The sequence below is a fragment of the Haliotis cracherodii genome, unplaced genomic scaffold, assembly GCF_022045235.1.
Source record: "Haliotis cracherodii isolate W230 unplaced genomic scaffold, xgHalCrac1.p SCAF_33, whole genome shotgun sequence".
NCBI classification, from domain to species: Eukaryota; Metazoa; Mollusca; class Gastropoda; order Lepetellida; family Haliotidae; genus Haliotis; species Haliotis cracherodii.
Genome location: NW_027266290.1, coordinates 1,769,823 through 1,792,500, shown reverse-complemented (window position 1 = coordinate 1,792,500; position 22,678 = coordinate 1,769,823). Strand labels below are relative to the sequence as shown.

Sequence of the window (22,678 nt, the reverse complement as noted above, 5' to 3'; positions counted from 1 at the left end):
ATGTTTTGTAAAGATGTATATAAGGGTTCTAACTATAGGCTTGACTCAGAAACTAATTAGCTTGTAATTGTGTTTCGGAAATTAGCTCTGTTGTACGCATGCTGAAAAGCTTTATTGGGTATTTACGCATGCTGTTTTTATATATTTGAGTTTTCCATTTAATCATGCATTTCTGTACGCAAGTGAATTGAAAGTAATTGGGTTTTGAATATTTTTTTGGGTGGGGGTATTTTATGCAAATACACAGCTTATCTGTAGCTCTGCCTTCTATGGTGGGGCAGTCAGATCTTCAAGTACAGGTATCAGGGAGTAAAAGTAAAAGATCTGATAGCAATGAGATTGGATATCAATCGGAAATGTCCAGTCAGCAAGAAAACTTACTTCTGTGACTGGCTCTACGAGGTCCACAAGCTTCTCCAGAGATGCCTCCCACACTCCCAGGTTCACTGGAGCAACAGAACATGGCATCATATCACTCTGACAAACTCAGCAACAGCTATGTTAACTTGCCAAAACTCTTTTATCTTGCTCATAAAGTGTAGCTAATAGTCACTGATTCATGATTTGATTGCCCACAAGGTGAGGTGAAATGGGGTTTAACGTCACGTCACTTCACTTGCATGCACATGTGTGTGTGTGTGTGTGTTTTTAGCTGCTTGTACTAGTCCGGACAAATGCTGATTTTATAGTGCTAACCCACTAATACCATGCCGCAGTTTATCATGAATAACCCACTCAGACACAGTATACTTACTCTGAGCCGACCAGTCATTTTTTTAGCCCCTTAATGCCAAGTGCCACACAGGCTAAAAACAATTATCATCTTTTAACATCTTTTGCTAAGACACAGCTGGGGATCGAACCCTTCACCTTCCGCTAACCGGCCAGACGTTCTACCACTAGACCACCGAGGCGGTCTGATTGCCCACAAAACAAGTTATGGTCATACTAGCAAAATGTACTGATGACTCATTTCGTATGCTGGGCTATGAGTCTTTATTTGCCTTACAACATCTGAACTGAACATCACTGCTGTTTATGAATACAGTCTCAACATAACAGGACTCTAAAATTCAGTTTGTTATGGCTAGAGTTCATTATTCACCTCAAGTAAACATTGCTAGGAAGTGGGTTGATAATGGCTGATAACTCCTGGGGTATGGAGTAAATATTACAAGTACCTATATTTCTGGTATCCATCTTTCACAGAGGTAGCTAACTTTAAACCAGATGTAATGGGCTAGGTGTAATAAATCTCAGGACCAGACTCTCTAATGCTTAGTTACACATTATTTCATTGAATTTACTGCAAAAATACTTCTGAATAAAAGAAAATAATAACAAATAAAAACATTGCAAATATTTTCCAAATTTTCCTTGTACGGAAATTCCAACTAAGTCCCTGTGTTGGGTGAGTGAGTTGGGTTTAAAACCTGCATTGAGTGAGTGAGTGAGTATGGTTTTACGCCGCTTTTAGCAATATTCCAGCAATATCACAGCGGGGGACACTTGAAATGGGCTTCACACATTGTACCCATGTTGGGAATCGAACCCGTGTCTTCGGCGTGATGAGCGAACACTTTAACCACTAGGCCGCCCGACCGCCCCTAAACCCTGCATTGAACAGTATTCCAGCTGTATCAGTGCGCCAACTTAATGTGGGGGGGAAAGCCCAATGTGAGGTACTGTAGGTCTAGGATCTTTACCACATTGGTGACACCCATGAGCACAGGTATGGTGCTGACAAACCAAAGAACATAATCACTGCAAATCAGCATTTGAACCCACATTCATAGCTTACTGGCATGACCAAGGACGCCACTCTGCATAGTGAATTGCAGACCACCCATTCACCCCTGTGTTGGAGCGTTGGAGAAGGTGTACTAGCTGTGATATGATTGATTCCCTCTTACCAGCCTGAGACAGGGCATTGGAGGTGTACTAGCTGTGATATGATTGATTCCCTCTTACCAGCCTGAGACAGGGCGCTGGAGAAGGTGTACTAGCTGTGATATGATTGATTCCCTCTTACCAGCCTGAGACAGGGCGTTGGAGAAGGTGTACTAGCTGTGATATGATTGATTCCCTCTTACCAGCCTGAGACAGGGCGCTGGGGAAGGTGTACTAGCTGTGATATGATTGATTCCCTCTTACCAGCCTGAGACAGGGCGCTGGAGAAGGTGTACTAGCTGTGATATGATTGATTCCCTCTTACCAGCCTGAGACAGGGCGTTGGAGAAGGTGTACTAGTTGTGATATGATTGATTCCCTCTTACCAGCCTGAGACAGGGCGTTGGAGAAGGTGTACTAGCTGTGATATGATTGATTCCCTCTTACCAGCCTGAGACAGGGCGCTGGAGAAGGTGTACTAGCTGTGATATGATTGATTCCCTCTTACCAGCCTGAGACAGGGCGTTGGAGAAGGTGTACTAGTTGTGATATGATTGATTCCCTCTTACCAGCCTGAGACAGGGCGCTGGAGAAGGTGTACTAGTTGTGATATGATTGATTCCCTCTTACCAGCCTGAGACAGGGCGTTGGAGAAGGTGTACTAGTTGTGATATGATTGATTCCCTCTTACCAGCCTGAGACAGGGCGTTGGAGAAAGTGTACTAGTTGTGATATGATTGATCCCTCTTACCAGCCTAAGACAGGGCGCTGGAGAAGGTGTACTAGTTGTGATATGATTGATTCCCTCTTACCAGCCTGAGACAGGGCATTGGAGAAGGTGTACTTCTCCAGAATCTGGTGGCCCTCCTCTTCCTCTTTCTCATGTATCTGGATCAACTCACCCACCAGGTTTGTCGGCTCACTGACAAAATATTTATTAAATATTTCACCATGTGTTTGGAAAATACTCAATTCTGATTGCTCAACAAGACGTTTCAAATAGAAACACCCTCTCATTGCAACACCTGACTCCAAGAGAAATTTAAAGACTGATAAGTATAACTTAAAGACCGATAAGTATGATGCTTAAAGATTTAAACTTAGTAATAACGAAACATAAACAACTGCATGACTATTCCGCTACCTACTTTGTCATAATAAAGGGCATGTCTTCCATCTCATGCATGACGATACTCCTGTCATAGGGAGCCTCACAGTGCCTCCTGAGAAACTTCAGCACTTCACTTCTCTGCAAACATGTACAATAGAATCTTAGCAATGCTACCATGGCAATCACCATGTAATAATGATCAGGGAACATCAATGTTCAAAATAAACATTACAGCCAAGATAGCCATAGCCTGATCTAAAAACTTCCGAAAATTAGGTGGTCCCTAGATTACAATACCACAGAAGAAAATTTCCAAGACCACAGGAGCCCCCCTAACTTTAAATGTCTTACAGCTCCTACCCCCTGTATTTAGTAGATTGGTTGGTTTGTTGTTTAACGCCGCACTCAGCAACATTCCAGCTTTATGACGGTGGTCTGTAAATAATCAAGTCTGGACCAGACAATCCAGTGATTAATATCATGAGCATCGATCCACGCAATTGGGATCGATGACATGCATCAACCAAATCAGCGAGCCTGACCACCCGATCCCGTTAGTTGCCTTTTACGACAAGCATGGGTTGCTGAAGACCATTTCTACCCCGGAATCTTCACGGGTCCCAGGACCACAGGAGCCCACCTTACTTTAAATATCCTACAACTCCTACCCCCTGTATTTAGTAGAAGTGTAACTATACACTTTGTTGAACATCATATGTTACTTGATAGTATGGAAACATTGTGATACATTAAAAACTCTGTCATGTTTTTAGTAGATACATTCCAGAATGACATTGAATGACCATCAAGAACATATTCAGTATATTCAAGTCCATTAAAATAAATATTGTCCATACCATTTTAAATTTCCTCATTACAAATCCTTGTCATGTGTTGCATGACCTCACAATAGGTAGTTCAGAGGAACATGGTATTGTGTTTAAGTTAACATACATACCTCAACTTCTGGAGTATTCCAAAAGACCACAGAACCTTCCCTAAAGAAAACATAAATTTTGATTTATTACATTAATATTCTTAATCCATATGTGTTCGATTCCCCGCATAGGTACAATGTGTGTAGCCCATTTCTTGTGTCCCCCACCGTGATATTGCTGAAATATTGCTAAAAGCAGTGTACAACCATTCTAAGTCATTCACTCATTCCATAAGAGATTCAGATGTGCAACAATAGAACTTTTGAAGCATATTTTCGACAATTCCTTCAACAATGTTCAAGTTTTGAAAAAGCAGATTCTCCATAATTGATATTTTTGCTTACATTGTTTTATAATCAATACTATTATAGTGCTCAAATGAGAATATTTATTCAAAATGCATAATGATAGTGGTGTGTGTGTGTGTTCGTTGTTTAGAACAATGAAGCACTTAGTAATATTCCTATATGATACGATGGCAGCCTGTAAATATCAAGTCTGAACCACACAATCCAATAGTGATAACATGAGCAACAATTCATGCTGACAATCTACGATAACGCAATCAACAGTCCCATACCCAGACCACCCAATCCATTCAGTTGCCTCTTACAACAAGCATAGGTCACTGGCATCTATATATGCATTAGTTCACCCTGTATCTGTGCATGGACTGATACACTCTGCCTAGGGTGCGACCACTTCCATGGTCTAGTGCTAGATCGTTCACCCAGAGAGCGGAAGGTCAGGGGATCGATCCCCGGCCGCGTCATACCAAAAGACGTTAAAGGATGGTTCTTGTAACCCAGTTCAGCACTCTGCTTTAAGGGGCTAAACAAGGACTCGTCGGCTCAGAGTCAGTATACTGAGTGGGGAATTCATGGTAAAACTGCGACATGGAATCTCAGTGAACTAGCACTGTATAATTGGCATTAGTCCATACTAGCGTGCACTTGTAATAACCACTGGTGGCGCTAAGATTGAGTCCAGGAATTCCAAGGGTGGAAACTGGACTTTTACATTCAGTTAACTCTCTTGCCTAGGGAAGATGCTCACCTCCTAGGTTGGGTATTCATGTGAAAACTGAGGCATGGAATCTCAGTGGGCTAGCAATATAAAATCCAGACTAGCGCGCACTCACGCACGCACGAAAGCACAAAAGCACGCACAAAAGTACTCACAAAAGCACTCACAAAAGTATGAAAGTATGAACGCATGACACTATTAAGGTGCAATAGTCTTGGACGCGACGTTATACCTCATTTCATCTCACCTCACCTCCTAGGTTGCTATATTGTCAATACTGTACACAATACTCATTGTGCACTTAACGCCCCTGGTTATTCCCCTCCAGCCATGATCTGAGCAATAGCATTCTATTGTTGACCTTCTATTGTCCAGACACTTTTAATTAAGTGCCACATATTTTCATTGAATGTTTATTATCCATGTTTCAACCAATAACATTTTAACAACACATATATATATTATTGCCCATGAAAACCATATAATGGGTGAACCGCATTCAGAGATGCCATCCCATTAACAAAAAATTAGGAATATCTGGCATTTATCAAACAAACTTTCAAAGAAAAATGAGTAATAAATATTATATCGGCATGTCTGACGTAATAAGAAATGTTTGGCATTATTTTTTAAGCACCCAGGCTCTTCAAAGCCTTACCCAACAAAAGGTAAAACAAGTGACAATTAATTGGTTAATTGGTTGTTTATATGACAATGAATGTAGTTAGGTCAAGATCTGGTTTAAATTAAGCGTAAGATATTTCACTTGATCAGACTGCTGAAATTTGGTTCAAAATATCGTAATGATTCTGCCAAAATCATAATGGTTGGTATTTCTGTATAATTGAAACACTATTTTATAAAGAGGAAGAGAAAGTTTTGAAAAGGGCTTCAACAGAGAAACCACTGTATGTAGAGTGAGTGATTGGGTGAGTAAGGATTTAATGTCGCTTTTAGCAATATTCCAGCAATATCATGGTGGGGCTTTGCACATCAAACCTAAGTTATCAGTATGAAGTGCAAACATTTTAACCACTAGGCTAGGCTTGTAGAGACAATCCTGGCTGTTGGCCCTGGTGCTGTTTGAGTGTACACTGTGAGGATTTGGGGTTAAAATAAGTCCCCAGCCACCCAGGCCGTAGGAACCAACTATGCTTGTCGTAAGATGGGACTAACAGGATCAGGTAGTCAGACTCGCTGACTGGTTCATAGCATGTCGTCTTAACCCCAACAGCAAGGCATTGTTGTTCATATGAATGACTGGGTTGTCTGGTCCAGATTTGATCATATACAGGCCACCATCGTTATCTCAAACATTGCTGACTGTGGTGTTGGACAACGGTGTATGGATATACTTGTTCTTATATATATATAATAATAAGTTCTGTGGACGTCATCATCTCATCCAGTGATGACTGATGATATCCCAATGGAAGAAGTAAACATTTGGACAATTCTGCCCTGAGGAAACATACACAAATAAATTCACTTTCACAATGAATTCACATTCACTTCAGTTGTAATCTGACATTCACTGATACAGATACAATTTAACATAATTGTCACAGACTTTCAAATGCTGTTCAAATTATCCATGGACTGATGATACCTTGAAGAAATATATCCCTTTATTCCAGAGAATTTGTAAGTTACTGTTTAATTAAGGTTATTATTTTTGTCATTGATCAGCTGATGGGGAAATAGATACTTACTTGAAAAAAAACATTTCTCTAAGTTCCTTATCCACCTTGTACTTGGCCTTTGCATATAGGCCTCCGGTCACATCTGAGAATAAGAAGAGATAGCTCATGATCAGAATTAGAGATAGGTAGTGAAGATAGTGGAAAATAACACCAAGAATTGTACCGGTATAAATTGTCCCTTTGAAGAGTCATAATTCTCCAGACTTCAGTGAATCTTTAGCAGCCATTAGAAATGAAAACCTGAGCTGACAGAGTGAGTATACTTTACTCATTAGAGTCATTTAGAGTGATGACTGGGACAGATATATGGGGCAGTCACTGTCATAAATATTCAGTACTTGAAAAGGTAAATCTCCCTCTCCCATTTATATCAATGTAATATACAGACTGTGCTGTCAAAGGGCCTTAGGGACCAAGCCACCCATTGTCATTATCATGATTACCTGTGACAGACAAATATAGGGCTAGGGGGCCATATTGCTCATAAATGGGGAGTCATTTGCTTATTTCAAGGTCCCTTAGCAATCTGAATCACTGAAAGTGTAATCACCGACTGGCAGTTCATGTATGACATACAGTCCCTGGGCTTCTAGTGCCTTCCTCAGCTGAGATATGTTTAACTCCTCAGCCATAGCATATGCTGTCACCATCATCTTGCCATCCTATAACAAATATGACCACATTCGGGTAATTGGATTATCATGGAGATCAGAAGTGTTATTAACTGTGTTCACTTAACAAATATCTATCAGTCAGTGAACAATTATCTTTTCATAAAACAACACTCAGTAACAGTATATGGGGTTTGAATCCCTGAATAGTTCTGAGTATAATCCTTATTATCCTAGACTAACGCTTAGTCTCTGAAAATATATAATTTTGATAGAAACAAGAAACTACATTTAAATGGAAAAGGAGCCCCATTGTGATGGGAGATTCAGAAGCTGAACCTGTGAAAAATCTAGGCTTGCTTCATTTAGGGCTACAGCATTACAGTAAGGGATGGGTGGAAGAGAAAAACATGACAAGCTTTGATACAACTGAAATACTGTTGCATACACTGACTTGACAGGCAATGCATATCAGTAGGAAAGTAATTTGACATGACGATAGGGTTCAAGTAAAAAATAAAATTGGGTCTAATGTAAAAAGGGGGCATGGGTGGCCCAGTCGTATAAGGTGCCACGATTCCCTGTGAAGAGTGTGTCCCTTGGGCATGCCAGAGACCTATGATTGTGGGTTCGAATCCTGGTTCGCCCCGATTATGTTTATAGGTTTGTCAGAACCATACCTGTGCTCGTGGGTTTCACCGAAGTGGTAAACCTCTGAGACCTGCATCACTTCAGGCTTTCCTCCCACATTAAGCTGACACGCCGTGATATAACTGGAATACTGTTAAAAGCGGCGTTAAACCCAACTCACTCACTCACTTGCTCTAATGTGAAAAAATAAAACCTTAATAAAGCAAGACCAAAAAAAACTTTTACCTGGGCTTCTTTAGAAGCTATAACTTTTTTTCTCGCTGGTCTCTTGGCAACAAGGCCAGTCACAGTTTTCTGAATGCCTGCACTTGTGACGTAAGAACGAGTCAGGCCAGCTGACAGACTTATGGGTAATAAGCCAAAGGAAAAATTAGGATGTGAAGTTCTTCTTAAAAGGCTTGTCCTTGAAGAAACATGGATCACTTGTATTTGGTGAATGGATTTCTGAGGATAAAACTTGTTAGAGGCTGAATTGCTGAAGTATCTAAGGAAAGATATACTCTTCCAAGACTCTCTCAAACACCTTGGGCACATTCTTCCAAAGGCATATACTTGAGTCCCTTTTCCAAAAACTGTTGATAACATCATATGTCCAATGTTTTACACTGAAATAAATGAAGAGATGTTGGCAGTTTCCAAAGGATATCACACATAATATGTAGGCAAGCCGCATATGGAAATATTAATTTGTAATTACAATCTGTTATATGTTCTTAATTGCTTATATTGATCTGTTTTAAAAGAAATGATGTTTATATTTACAAAAAACATTGGAATCATAATTAGTTTGGGCATAGGACTGGTAATAGACAATGTTTCTGTTAATTATGTTTGTAAACTTGTCTCAAGAGTAAAGTAACTATTTAGGTTAAGTTCTTGTTTATTGATCTTGTATGTGCCATTGTGGCGTGCATAGAGCTCAGAGTTTCTTACATTCTGTAATACAGAAATCACGAGAATATGTATATTCCAGACTTCAGGGCTCATTGAATCTAGTTACAGAATCAACAAATTCTCATGATTTCTCTGACTTCAACCATGTTCTGGTTGATATATAATTTCTCTATGATTTTGCTTAATGATCTATAGTTGCACCAGTTTTACTTGTTAAAAATAAATGCACATTCAGAATGGCTATTGAATCTCTGGTTCTGAGTATCAACAGCAACAACAATAGCGTGACTTTATCATAATATTTAACTTTAGATTAGGTTGTCAATAGTATCATCTGAATGGCAGTTCTTTGCATCCATCTGAACTAGACCATGCCTTTTCCCAACATGACACTGAGAACTCAGGTACTAAAAGTGAATAAAAAGTTGGCATTCTCAAAAAAGATGGTTGGCCTATTAGTCATGAACTTATGCACTGAACTTATCATGTATCAATATTATTCTTTTCATATTTGCCCTGAGAATATTCGTTTTGAGCGTGCTAGTGTTTTTAATCATTTTAGTCCAACCACACTGTCTGTCATTAAAATCTAAAATAACGGAAACATGTAAAATGGAGACTATGCTCCAAGGTGTTGCCCTTTTCAAGGCTTTATGTTGAACTCAGTTGCGAAATTCTTACATTATCTCGGTTTAGTTAGAATAATGTTAAACCACAAGATTTTTATGCAACATAAACTTGAGTTGGTTGACCAATAAAGAGTGTTCTATGAATCACAATTGCAGTGACTGCCATTTTACCTGAGTACATACGTTCCCTTTACGAACATGTCAATAAGCGAAAGTACACTGGTATTTCTTCATGGTAATTTCAAACCGATGGTTCAAACAACTGACAGTGAAGGTACCACAGTGACATTGGTTAGTTGATGATAGGGGTCGTTGAAAATTTGCAAAATTTGTCGGCTCAGTGGTTAAGATCTACATATTGTAAGAGCAAAAAAACGCAAATACGGTAATTCTCACACAGATAAACAACAACCTTCCAATTGAATACGCCCACGTGGAGCCCAACGCTCGGGAAGCTGGTGGAAACTACAAGAAAAGATGTTGCAATCGTAACACGCGTCGTCTGCTGTAAGCTGACATCTTGGTTTATCAAATTATAGAAATGCAAAACAAACGAAAAGGGGTTTAGTTTTCTTTCTAAAGCCATTATTTGTTTAGACACCCAAATCTTCAGGAAACTCAATAGGTTTAATCAAATGTAAGATCATAATTTTCCCACATGAGTCGATCAAGTTTCAAAAGGGATATTTAATTATGTTTCACAACAGAATTAATCAGGAATTGTGTATGATACAAGATACTAAGAATGTTCATGTGCTATGTTACTCGATGGTACTTTCTTGTTATAAAAAGCTCTAAAGTTTATACCTGTTCATTGTGCAAAGAGGTGCATGCTGTGTGGAAAGAAGTGCGACCTCAATAAATAGAGGTAATTTAAATTAAGACATGTAGTTGGTCAGTTATTCAGGTAAAGACTTATCACGTGAAAGTGTAATGTATCAATTATTTACAAACCAGGGTGCCGTTGTACAAAACAACCTCCGACTGACGTAAGTCCACGTTAAGTTATGGAAGTTACGAGTCACCTGAGCGCTAAGATCGCTTTGTACAACGGTACCCAGTACGCATCAACTTTACATGTTTAAATAGTTTCGTTTCTGCTGCCGAATACATGTTTTGTACAAACTATTCGGCGCATGCGTAAGACACTGCATTAATTCCGCTTCCTGCAGAAGAAGCCGTGTCAAATATTGTTGACGATGTTGTTGTAGATTATTTTAGAATTCAGCGGTTAACAATGAGTACAGGTAGCACAACTGAAGCACCAAACGCAGGAGGAGGTGGCGCAGGCTCCTCTGATCAAAATGAAGATAATGACGGTTCTGTTTACGAATGCAACATATGCCTGGACACTGCCCACGACCCAGTTGTCAGTATGTGCGGTCATTTATTTTGGTACGTAAATTTTAAATTCAATCAAAACGAACCCAAGGTGTGGCTTGATATATCCAGTTACTAAAATATGGATAACGTACGCCTAAAACCGTACAATTTTCAATTTGTTCTCTGATGCTACATAGTGTAGCTCTATTAAAACCAGTCTCCAAATCCCAGTTTTCATTATTGGTAAATTAAAACACAACATGTAGATCTACATTCAGACTTCATAGATTTTATGATCATTCATATAATGTGATATATTGTTTGTCATGGCCATGTTTATCCAATGGGTGTCTCAATATATCTTTGAGGAATCTAAGTAATGTTCATGATATAATTACCACTTATTGATCTTGCAGTTGGGCGTGTCTTCACCAGTGGATAGAAACAAGACCGAATCGGCAGACCTGCCCTGTTTGTAAGGCTGGAATAAGCAAAGACAAAGTTATTCCTATATATGGAAGAGGAAACCCCAATCCACAGGATCCCAGGTATGAAGCATGTCTGAGAATGGTTACCGTCACGTTTTAAGTAAACTGGTCATTATTTTATGGAAATGGATGCAACATGTGCAAGACTGACGTTTTCATGACCCAGCTATATCATGTATATGCTAACACCACTTTAGTATATATGACTCTAATTGGCTCCAGCTGTGGTTTATGCTTCTCTGATCTCATGAACCTCATCAACCTCATCATTCAGTCCTTATCATGCTTAAAGTTAAAGGTATGGTTTTGTTGTGTTAGGATAGGTCCCTTTTCTGATCAATCACCCCTTCACGATCATTAGGGATAGATACCACTTTCAAACCTTAGGGTAAGTTGCGAGTTATGCTTAGCGTTCTTGCCTCTTTTAGGAATGTTTCCAAATGTTTTCAGAAAACATTTGGAGTTTCGCGTTGAAACATTTACATTTATCATTTGTTTATACACATATGCATTATCACCATGATCACTGGTTAACAGAACAATAATTACACTAGTGATATTACCCTTGGTCCTGTAGTAAAGTAAAGCTGGCAACATGACATCAATCATGCAGTTATGCCACTAATCATGCTAATTGTAATCTGAAAATGTGCACCCATTTACAGTGCACATGGTACAGCACCCTCAAAATGGATTGTGAGGGGAATTATTTGGTTCGACATGCTATAAGAGAGAGTCAGATCATATTTCCATCACGTCCATTCAGTTATTCTTCAGGGCTTCAGATTGGTTCATTTTCTAGGAAAGTGTCAATTGACTGATAGTCAATAAAATATCCTGAAGATTTTTATCAAAATTGGTGATAATATGTAGAAGAATGTCCTATCAAAAGTTGATAAAATCTTGAAAATGTCCTTCTGTCTCCAACAAAATCACAGATTATTATTTTTGATTCACCAATATTTGTAATATCGTTGTAATATTGGTATGAATTTTTTTTTCATTTTCCGTCATATTTATGTCCTTCATTGTTTGAAATTGGGTATGAAGGTCTAGGGGTCCTTGCCATGGAGCTAATGTTAAAGAATATGACAGGGTCCCTACATAATATATGAAAGCCTTAAGGACCAAGGGGACATCCCTTAATTATGAACACTGCTTTAATTATGAACACTGCTTTATTTTCAGCATCCTGATCTTCAGTATTGTTTAATGTATAATGCTATACATTTATCAGTTATTTAAACTATGTATATCTTCAGGGAGAAACTGCCGCCACGTCCACCTGGTCAGAGGTCAGAACCAGAAGGATCAGGGGTAGGTGGTTTTAATTTATAATCATCAAGGATATACCTGGCTCAATTAATTTTGGGGTCCAAGGAACTCAGAAGCCTTTAATTGTGTGGCTCCCAAGCTACAAAATGGGGTCCCGGAGAAATGTAAAACATTTGATGTGGTACTCCTATATGATTGAAGTAATATCGTTTATGCTCAGAGACCTGGATGTGGAGGTCCCAAACTGATGTGGTTCTACAAGAGCTGGTGCTGATAGAGCATGAAGCATTTGATTGTGGATTGTATTTTTTTAATTATTACCATGATTACGTAACATTGTTCAGGAAATTAATTCTACTTGGTACCAAATTATGAAGTAGCAGCATTCAGCAGTGAATTCACTCTGTATTTCTTTTGCACAGTGTTAGAAACTAAGATTTTTTAGTCCACTTTTCATTTAACTAGTTATGGAGGATGAAAAAACAAGATTGTCAGCCATTGACAGCTGTGAGGTGTGAGTAACCGTGCTGTAGGTCAAGTTATGCCACATCCAAGTTCGGGGTGGAGAGGCATTTGATTTTGATGGTATTATTGTTTACTAGGGGTAAACTAACTAATAACACTTGCACATGTTAAATGTATAAGAGAATGTTAATTCATTAAGTTTGTTGTAGAAATATATTCGTTTAGCGTTTTAAGACCTTTTTGAACAACCTACGTCACCCCTACGATGGAAATGGCATGTTCGATTTCCAAGAAATGACCTCTCTCGTATAATTCCAAGAAATGACAAAGCCAGTCCAAACAGTGCAGGACGGGATGGTAGAAATTAAAACATCTGTCTTTGGACTAAGTTTTGAGTGTCTTTTGTCAACTTCTTTTTGAAAAAATATGTGTTTTGAGTGACCACCTTCGGAATGTTCTAAGATTGCTGACGTGTGTGCCTGTGTTGTTGCGCGTTGCAAGAGAGCACCGTTTTCAAACCACTGTTGTCATTATGGTAGAATGGAGATAAACCTACTGTGTTTTGAAATTTGATGTAGTCCCAATGGGTAGAGTAGATACCTCTTTATTTTAGCTAAAGCGCTTGGCTCCAAATTAAAATATAGAGGTATATGCTATTTACCAAGTTACCAAGTCTGACCACTCAATCCATTAAGCTGCCCCTCATGACCAATGAACCAGCAATATGTTGGGGGTGAATGCTAACCCGGAATCCCCACATGGGTATTCTTGCTAAGGAAACAATGGACAGACATTATTTTGCCATGGAGAAATATATTGTTGTGATGCTGCTTCTGTCTTTGTACAGGGGCGATCGGGTAGCCTAGTGGTTAAACCGTTCGCTCATCACGCCGAAGACCCGGGTTCGATTCCCGACATGGGTACAATATGTGAAGCCAATTTCTGGTGTCCTCCGTCGTGATATTGCTGGAATATTGCTAAAAGCGGCGTAAAACATCACTCACTCACTCACTCACTCTGTCTTTGTACACATCATGTCCCATTTACATGTAATATATTGTTCCACTTCTCAATAATATTTTCTCCTGTTTTTATTTGTTTCAGGGATTTGGTGGTTTTGGCCTGGGTGATGGAGGGTTTCAGTTCTCATTCGGTATTGGTGCCTTCCCCTTTGGTATTTTTGCCTCAACCTTTAACTTCAATGATGGCCGACCTGGTCCACGTAAGTATTACCTTCAAATATGAAACATTCAGAAATTTGTCAGCTTGTGTCAGAGATGTTTGTCTTTATTCATATAACTAAGGCCCCTGGTTTTTCATTTTTTGAAAGAGCCAGCCAAACTTCCTTTGAAAGTGAAATAGAATATTATTTTATTATGATCAACTAAGAGGTGTGCATACAGACATCAATGTTAAAGTTTCAATAGCCAGTCAGGCTAGAGAAATTTCAGAATCATGAATCCAACCAAATGTTTGCTTGTCACGGGCTAGTGGGCAGATGGCTATTTTGCACACTGCTGCAAACATGAGCATAGAGCCTAGGGTCATATCCAAGGCGACCTTGTGACCAATGGCGCCTAGAGGCCAAAACCAACATAACAAAGTGCACTTTAGATCAGCGTGAACTTCATGCCCCCTCTAACATGTACAAAGTATAAAGAAGTGGTTTCAAGAGCGAGTTTTTGTGAACAATCATGTTTGTTCTTGTGAATTTAAGAACAAAAAGCAAATACTTAAAATGTACAAATTCTTCCGTTTCGGTAGGTCAGTTTATCCATAAAAAATTGATAATCGAATCAAGGCTGCAAGATCAGACTTACCCTCCTTCATAATACTTGACTCATAATTTGCAATTTACTTGATTGATACCTTTGCAGTATCAAATTTTTGGATAAATAAACTGTCATATATTAAGGATTTACAATAACAACACTAGTTTGTCTGGTAAAGAATCTATTATTTACATACCACCTTGTAGCTGGAATATTGCTGAGTGCAGCGTTAAACAACAAACAGACAACCCAACCCGTGATGATATGAAACATGGAAATAAAATCAATAAAGTATCTGCAGAAATAGAATATGAATTAGTCCCAAATTAATATCCTCATCAGCTGTATGTGTTTGTTTCAGCAACAGTCAACTCCCCACAGCATGCAGAAGAACAGTTCCTGTCAAGAGTATTTCTGTGGGTGGCCATTGTTTTCATTGTGTGGCTCTTACTGGCTTGATTTTGAAGCTGCACACACAAAACTGCATGTAAAATAATATCTTCAACCCTTCAAGGCATTGCAAGCAATGCCTTTCAACGCTGCACATAATGAGGACATTGATAAATGGCCCTTCAAATTATCGGGCATTGTAATAAATGACAGATTTGCTGTTGTTAGATCTGCAGGGATGTCTTGGTCAATATTTGAAGAGAAAGGTTGCAGTTGCACAATAAACATTGTTTTGTGACAGTTATGAATCTGATGATGTAACATATAACAGTTTCTATATTTACATGTATATAAACACACACACACACACACACACACACACACGTTGCAGGATTAAATTTTAATCAACAACAAAATCATGCATTTTCGTGAAAGGAGCAACCATTTGATTTTCAAGGGGTAGGAGTGGTTGAATTTTGGTTTGAGGTCCGAATTTTTAAATGGTTAGGAGCTCAACATAAACAGGTGCTCAATAATGAACTTTGAACACTTGTCTGCAAAAAAGGGCACATTGCTTTTTCCTACAATGCAAAGCATATGTAATTAATGACACCCCACCCCCACTTCACATGCTTCATGTGGTTACTCCCCATAAAGTCTGTTGATAAACAATCACATTGGCTTTTGTGCATAATCTAGTACCAATTCATGGATGTTTGTATGACTGAGTATTTGTGCAAGGAATGTGTGTGTGTGTGTATTGGATTGATTGATTGAGAGAAATACTGTGTACAAAATGTTTTCAGTATATAACAGACATTTTTTTCCGATTTATGGGATAAATTGATGATTGTTTTCATATTCTATTGTGAACTGTATATAGGTACTGGTAACTTATATTCTCTGCAAATTCACCCAATTTGTGTTGCTGTAATTAGTGTTCATTACTTTTGTTGTCTTATCGTTGTTTATTTAGCACTGCAATAATTGGATGGTGTTGTATTGTTTTTTGTTAAGGCTTTGATGCTTGAGTCCATGATCACATTTCCAAAGACAATGAGCACAAATAAGTATACTGCTCAACTATTGATAAGGAAACAGATAATGGTTCTGTTTTTATATAATGGGTAGGTTCCTTGGCAGGATAAGCGAATAAAAAATGTATCCACTGGGGTTATTTTCTGATAACTATGCAATATTTAATGTCAGGTACTAGTTTTAGTGTTTACAAGCAAACATTGTGCCTAGGGCTGGGACAGTTACTCGGGTCAGGTGGGTACTGAGAAGGACCCGGGTACCAACAGGACTACCAGACCCGTGGTTAGTCACATGATATATTTTTTAATGACAAAAATTATCTAGAACTCCATGGTTACACTACAAGTCACTAATGTTCGCATTTCTTTCTGACTACGCACGCATTCCTTTCATAAGTTTGAATATAGATAAAGCTTCAGTTAACTTCCAAGTACGCATTCACTATTCGTAGGACAAGATTTTGAAGTCATAAGACACATCTGCAGTAATTGAATATTCCTAACAAAAAGTTGAGCAGTAAATACTGAAACAGGGCCTCGTGATATCTTTTAGTGGATTTCTGTGACCATTTTTTTTTGACGACTGTTTTACAACAAGGTGAAATGAAAAAAACACATAATTTTTTCACAGTGGTTGGTAAGAAATGGTGAATTGTTTTGACCTCCCACATTGAAATTTAGACATTTTTGTAAGCCAACTAAAAGGGGAAAAACGTCAGTGTCAGTTGTGGTCAATAGGACTGTGTTGACAAGGGTATCAATATTGTTACTTTGTGCTGTGAACATTACCCATACAATGTAAATTTTATGTCACTGTGAACTATAACCATTACATGCAATTGTATGTATTTAAACAAGAACTAAGATACAAGGAATAGCAGATTTTCTCTACCTGTGAAATACATAATGAATTAATAGCACATTAATTCATGAGTGGGAGATAATCTTAATTTTGAGTGTCTTTGAGCTGTCTTTGAGCTTTTACCCAAGATGAAGTGTAATCTGTTTTGTAAATAAAATTCTAACCCATGAAAAGTCTATTTCTGGACGCCTTGCTTTAACACACCATGAATGAGTTTTGAACAGTACTCCAGTTGTATACTACTCAAAAGAAGTTAAGGATCACCCGATTCTTTCATATTGGTAAAGTTAATCTGCCATGGCACGAGAGATTAACTATAGTAATATGAAAGAATCAGGTGATCCTTAACTTCTTTTGAGTAGTATATCACAGTGTGTCAGCTTAACGAAACGAATGATTTAAGATCAACAGAACACAATGTAATTCCAGGACTGTTTTATTACAGAAAGGGCAACAGTCAATATTCCACTTCTGTAACTTGTTACATACAATGGCATTTCACTAATATCAATGCTTAGTCAAGTAGAACAAAAAGATCTTAGCACTAGCAGAGACCATGCCTGTCAGCAACCGGGTATCAAGCTCAGAGTTAAATGACACGGTCTTGCCTGTCTATTGTGTGAGTGAGTTGGGTTTAACGCCGCTTTCAACATTATTCCAGTTATATCACGGCGTTTCAGCTTAATGTGGGAGAAAAGCCCGAAGTGATGCAGGTCTCAGACGTTTACCACTTCGGTGAAACCCACAAGCACAGGTATGGTGCTGACAATCTTAGAAACATAATCGGGCTGAACCGGGATTCGAACCCACAATCATAGGTTTCTGGCGTGTCCAGGGGACGCAACTCTGCACAGCGAATCGCTGCGCCTTAGACGACTGGGACACCCATGCCCCCGCTGTTGTAGAAGACAATCAGACAAACCAGTCATGAGAACTGACACGCCTAAGGGATGCAACTCTGCATGCCAAATTCTGGCACCTCAGACAACTGGGCCCCCCCAGTGGCCCCAAAAAGGACTGAGGGAATGGTACAATTTTGGGCTGTTCAAAAACCATGTCAGTTCTGCATGTCTTGCTTGATATTTGTTGTGAGTGTGAATAGCTGTTCAATACCACAATGAACAATATATACAGCTATATTACAGTGGGAATTTCTCCATAATATGTGACCAGTTTTATTCCAAGCTTTAGCAATTCAGCAATACAACTTGCAGGTTTCTTTTCTCTTGTCCCACTTTTAAACATAATGCAAGGTTACTGTTCATTATAGGGATACACACAGGTTGTCTTTATTGACAACACATGGCAACTACCTGCAACGCGTCCAGGGTGCCTTCACTCTCGTGGAAAGCACCTGTAACATCCGACAACAGGTGTGTCTGAACACACTCAGGTTGCCTTTACACTCATGGCAAGCACCTGCAACATCTGACAACAGATGTGTCTGACCATGACGGCAAGCACCTGCAACATCTGACAACAGGTGTGTCTGAACACAGTCAGGTTGCCTTTACACTCATGGCAAGCACCTGCAACATCTGACAACAGGTGTGTCTGAACACACTCAGGTTGCCTTTACACTCATGGCAAGCACCTGCAACATCTGACAACAGGTGTGTCTGAACACACTCAGGTTGCCTTTACACTCATGGCAAGCACCTGCAACATCTGACAACAGATGTGTCTGAACAAACCCAGGTGTCTGAACACTGACGGCAAGCACCTGCAACATCTGACAACAGGTGTGTCTGAACACACTCAGGTTGCCTTTACACTCATGGCAAGCACCTGCAACATCTGACAACAGATGTGTCTGAACACACCCAGATGTCTTCACACTGACGGCAAGCACCTGTCACATCTGTTGTATCTGAACACATCAACAAGGGCTGTAACACTTCACTTAAGTATCAGCACAGAGCAATTTTTGTGCAATGATATGCTAACTGTATGGTGAGGTCCATCTTCCAGAGGCAAGTTAGTTAACTGACTATAAAATTCCAGTTTCCACCCTTGCCAAACTAGACTGGAATTTCTGGGCTCCAGTGGTTATAACGCGTTGTGTCCCTTCTATGCCTCTCCTATTGGCCAATCAGATTCCACCTCTTGTATCACTTGCATTTGCTTCAAACAAAATGACGGCACCCAGGCAAGACAATCTGATGAATAATCAAGATCTATATTGTGAAAAAAAGGGTCTTACATTTCAAAGTGCATCAAATCACTTGAGCACCTTGATTAAAAACATGAAAACATTTGGAAAATATCTGCTGACGCCGGGTTGGTGGTGCACATCCTTTGCAAATCTTGCAATCAACCGAAATCTGGACAACAGTTTACAAACCGGAGTTCGATTTCGTTACAAGATTTTGATTGGACTATGCATAGACTCGTTCGTCATGCAAAAAATGTAACTCCATAATACCAGCCTAGTTTGGCAAGGGTGGAAACTGGGCTCTTAAAGTCAGTTGACTCACTTGCCTCGGGAAGATGGATGAGGTCATGTATTCTAACAAATCAGAACAGATTGGGTGGGTATTGTACAAGGAAAACTACTTGTTTTCTGACAGTATGTACAATAATTCTCAAGGCAAAATTTGTCCAATTAACTCAGTTTATAACATATGTTCTAGTAGGATCCTTCTGATGCTTGAACACAGCTCTTTCATATGACAGGTGTCAAGTTACATACTCCGTACCATGTATTGTGAAAACATCTGATAATATGGCAATAAAGTGTACCGTTACAGCCCTATTCAACAATATATGCAACAACTGAAGTTCCACAGGATCATGAAATTAGTAAGGGCTGATTATAATATCTGATACCAAATGGCGTCGGCTAGTTGCCTTTAAATCTTAGCAGCACTCAGTAACACTTCACAAAAAAAGCGACTATGTTTGTCATAAAAGGCGACTAAGGGGATCGGGTGGTCAGACTCGCTGACTTGGTTGATGCATGTCATCAATCCCAATTGCGTGGATCAATGCTCATGATATTAATCACTGGACTGTCTGGTCCAGACATGATTATTTACAGACCGCCGCCATATAGCTGGAATATTGCTGAGTGTGGCGTTAAAAAACAAACAAACAAAAAACAAATCACATAAGTACACATACAACTAGTTCAAGGTGGAAAATCAAGCAAAACTAACTGAAACCACAACATATTACATAAGTAACACTGGAATAAGTTCTTGATTTTTAAATGCAATCAAATATTTTATAATTGGACTTGTCATGAGTAATTGATGTGATTATTTTTAAATTTATGACAAGCAGATTTTTGTGAATCAAAGATGATAAAAAATAATCACAAAGCACCAACATTTAACCTTTAGTGACTGGGGAGCACTGCAACATTACAAGATGCTGTACTGGAAGCTGAAGACACAGACACTTGTTGTTGAACATGCTCATTAATTCCTCAGATGATATGTCAGTTCTTGCCCTGAGATGATATTCCACTTTACAACCATTAGCTCACAGAAAGAAGAAACAGAATTCAGATCACTCTCCTCTGACAAAAATTATCTTAACATGTACAATCAGTTTTGTGAAACTGGTGACACAACAAGTTCATTGCAATCCCTGTTGAAATTCTGGTTAAGTCTAAGAACAATGAACTATTGTTTGGAACAAAACTTCATTCAGGATATGTTGGCAGACATGTGGAGGCTGTCAATATCCCAGTACCAGAGAGGTCTGGGTCTGGTGCTGCTGCTCCTAATGCTGCCCGAAGTGATGCAGGTCTCAGACGTTTACCACTTCCGTGTAACCCACAAGCACGGGTATGGTGCTGACAAACCTAGAAACATAATCGGGGCGAACCAGGATTCGAACCCACAATCATAGGTTTCTGGCGTGCCCAAGGGACGCATCTCTGCACAGCAAATCCCGGTGCCTTAGACGACTGGGCCACCCGTGCCCCTGGACTTGACTGAACCTATCAAACAGGATGAGTGACTAGTTTGCCTTTGTGAACTCTCAGTTTTGTTGCATGGTATTTATTCAAGTCTTCCATCCTCCACATCTCCAGGACTCACTTTTCTATAAACCTGCACCAATCCCTGAATCCATTCCCATGGTTCTGGGGATCTCCAATTACCTGCCCTTGATTTTCATTGGACATTTTAATGTGCCTCACTACTCAGTCTAATGGTTACCAGTCTCAATGTTGGGTTGGCGACATCAGCAATATGGCGGCCAGTCCCATTGACCACGAAAGAGTCGACGAGGAATTCAACATTGAACAACTGACAAGCAAAACAAAGCCCTCAAAACCCTATTGATGGAAAGGATGTCTTCATCTTCATTAATCCTGGCAGAGGCAGTCCCTTTCCAATTTCCTTATCTCGCCATTTGATTAGTCGGTAAAAATGTCAATGAAATCAAGGGCGGGTAATTTGAGATCGCAAGAACCATGGGAAAGGGTTCAGGGGTTAGTGTTGGTTTAACCAAATGCATGCCCCGAGCTATAGAGGATGTGTCATAATCCTAAGGCAGAGCTCCAGATAAGCTGCGTATCTGTGTAAAATATGCATCAGAAATGCAGAAATACGCAGTAAAATAAAATCCAAGCATATCAAATACGCAACGAACATTACAGATAAGCTACGAAAATAAAACTTGTGCGTATCATCAAAATATTGTGAAGTAACCCTGTGTATTCGATTAGCAAATCAGCAACTTATTTTGAAATTATAAACTGGCATCCCGTCAACCTTGCCAAAATCCACGATGACAGTTACATCACGATCATTTGCCATCACACTTTCTTGTGGAAGTATCGTGGTATTTTTGAGTCCTATAAAGCTCTCGAACCCACACGACACCAGTTTGCAGGGACTAGATGAATAGTGTTTTTAAATATTTAACTTAAATACCCACATGTGTAAAAACTAGTGGGCAACAGAAATTTGAATACCCAGATAGAATTACTGATACCCAATGATTATAAAATGCATGGGCAAAATACCCACAACACCAAAAGCTTATCTGGAGCTCTGCTAAAGTGACTGTTCTAGATTGAGAGGTCCCTACATTCAAATACCATAGCAGCAAACCTCAAGGACCCTAGGTTCCCCAACCACTCTTTAATTTTGAACACTGAAATCTCATTTCATACTCAGTAGTTATATTGATAGGAACTTTGTATTCATCTTCCTGTAGCAAATGGGGAAGTTAGCCATGCAAGTCAGCTAACATGGAGTGGTGTACAATAACACATTTTACACATCATCAAGTCAGATCTATCGTTTGTTTCAAAGACAACACATCAATTCATGATAATATATTTACAGTTTGAGGGACGAGAAGTCAACTAGTTACCTAAACAATGTACAATGCAACAACCGAGGTGACTTGACACAGTCTGTTACATGCAGTATGTGTATTAGCATCAGTATCTGTGAGTGAGTGAGTGAGTGAGGTGGGGTAACACCGCTTTTAACAGTATTCCAGTTATATCATCGCATGTCAGCTTAATGTAGGATAAAAGCCCGAAGTGATGCAGGTCTCAGACGTTTACCACTTCGGTGAAACCCTCGAGCACGGGTATGGTGCTGACAAACCTAGAAACATAATCGGGGCAAACCGGGATTCGAACCA

At 39.3% G+C, this 22,678-nt stretch overlaps 2 protein-coding genes across 2 annotated transcripts in view; one reads left to right on the top strand and one right to left on the bottom strand.

Annotated features, from left to right (window-relative positions):
- LOC139477419 (required for meiotic nuclear division protein 1 homolog) overlaps positions 1 to 8,531 on the bottom strand; it is a 15,164-nt gene extending 6,633 nt beyond the window's left edge. Inside the window, exons 1-7 of the mRNA XM_071259987.1 lie at positions 8,156 to 8,531; positions 7,219 to 7,330; positions 6,678 to 6,750; positions 3,960 to 3,999; positions 3,039 to 3,139; positions 2,703 to 2,812; positions 382 to 446 (exon numbers count right to left, since the gene is read on the bottom strand). Of these exons, the coding sequence (XP_071116088.1) occupies positions 382 to 446; positions 2,703 to 2,812; positions 3,039 to 3,139; positions 3,960 to 3,999; positions 6,678 to 6,750; positions 7,219 to 7,330; positions 8,156 to 8,518 (864 nt within the window). The 5' untranslated portion in view covers positions 8,519 to 8,531. The remainder of the gene's footprint in view (positions 1 to 381; positions 447 to 2,702; positions 2,813 to 3,038; positions 3,140 to 3,959; positions 4,000 to 6,677; positions 6,751 to 7,218; positions 7,331 to 8,155) is intronic.
- A 2,093-nt stretch (positions 8,532 to 10,624) lies between these two features.
- Positions 10,625 to 15,285, top strand: LOC139477426 (E3 ubiquitin-protein ligase RNF185-like). The gene is made up of 5 exons (XM_071259995.1): positions 10,625 to 10,848; positions 11,193 to 11,324; positions 12,527 to 12,581; positions 14,109 to 14,226; positions 15,138 to 15,285. Exons 1-5 carry the CDS (start codon positions 10,691 to 10,693, stop codon positions 15,233 to 15,235), a joined length of 561 nt encoding a protein of 186 aa, XP_071116096.1. The 5' UTR covers positions 10,625 to 10,690; the 3' UTR covers positions 15,236 to 15,285.
- Positions 15,286 to 22,678: the final 7,393 nt, after the last annotated feature.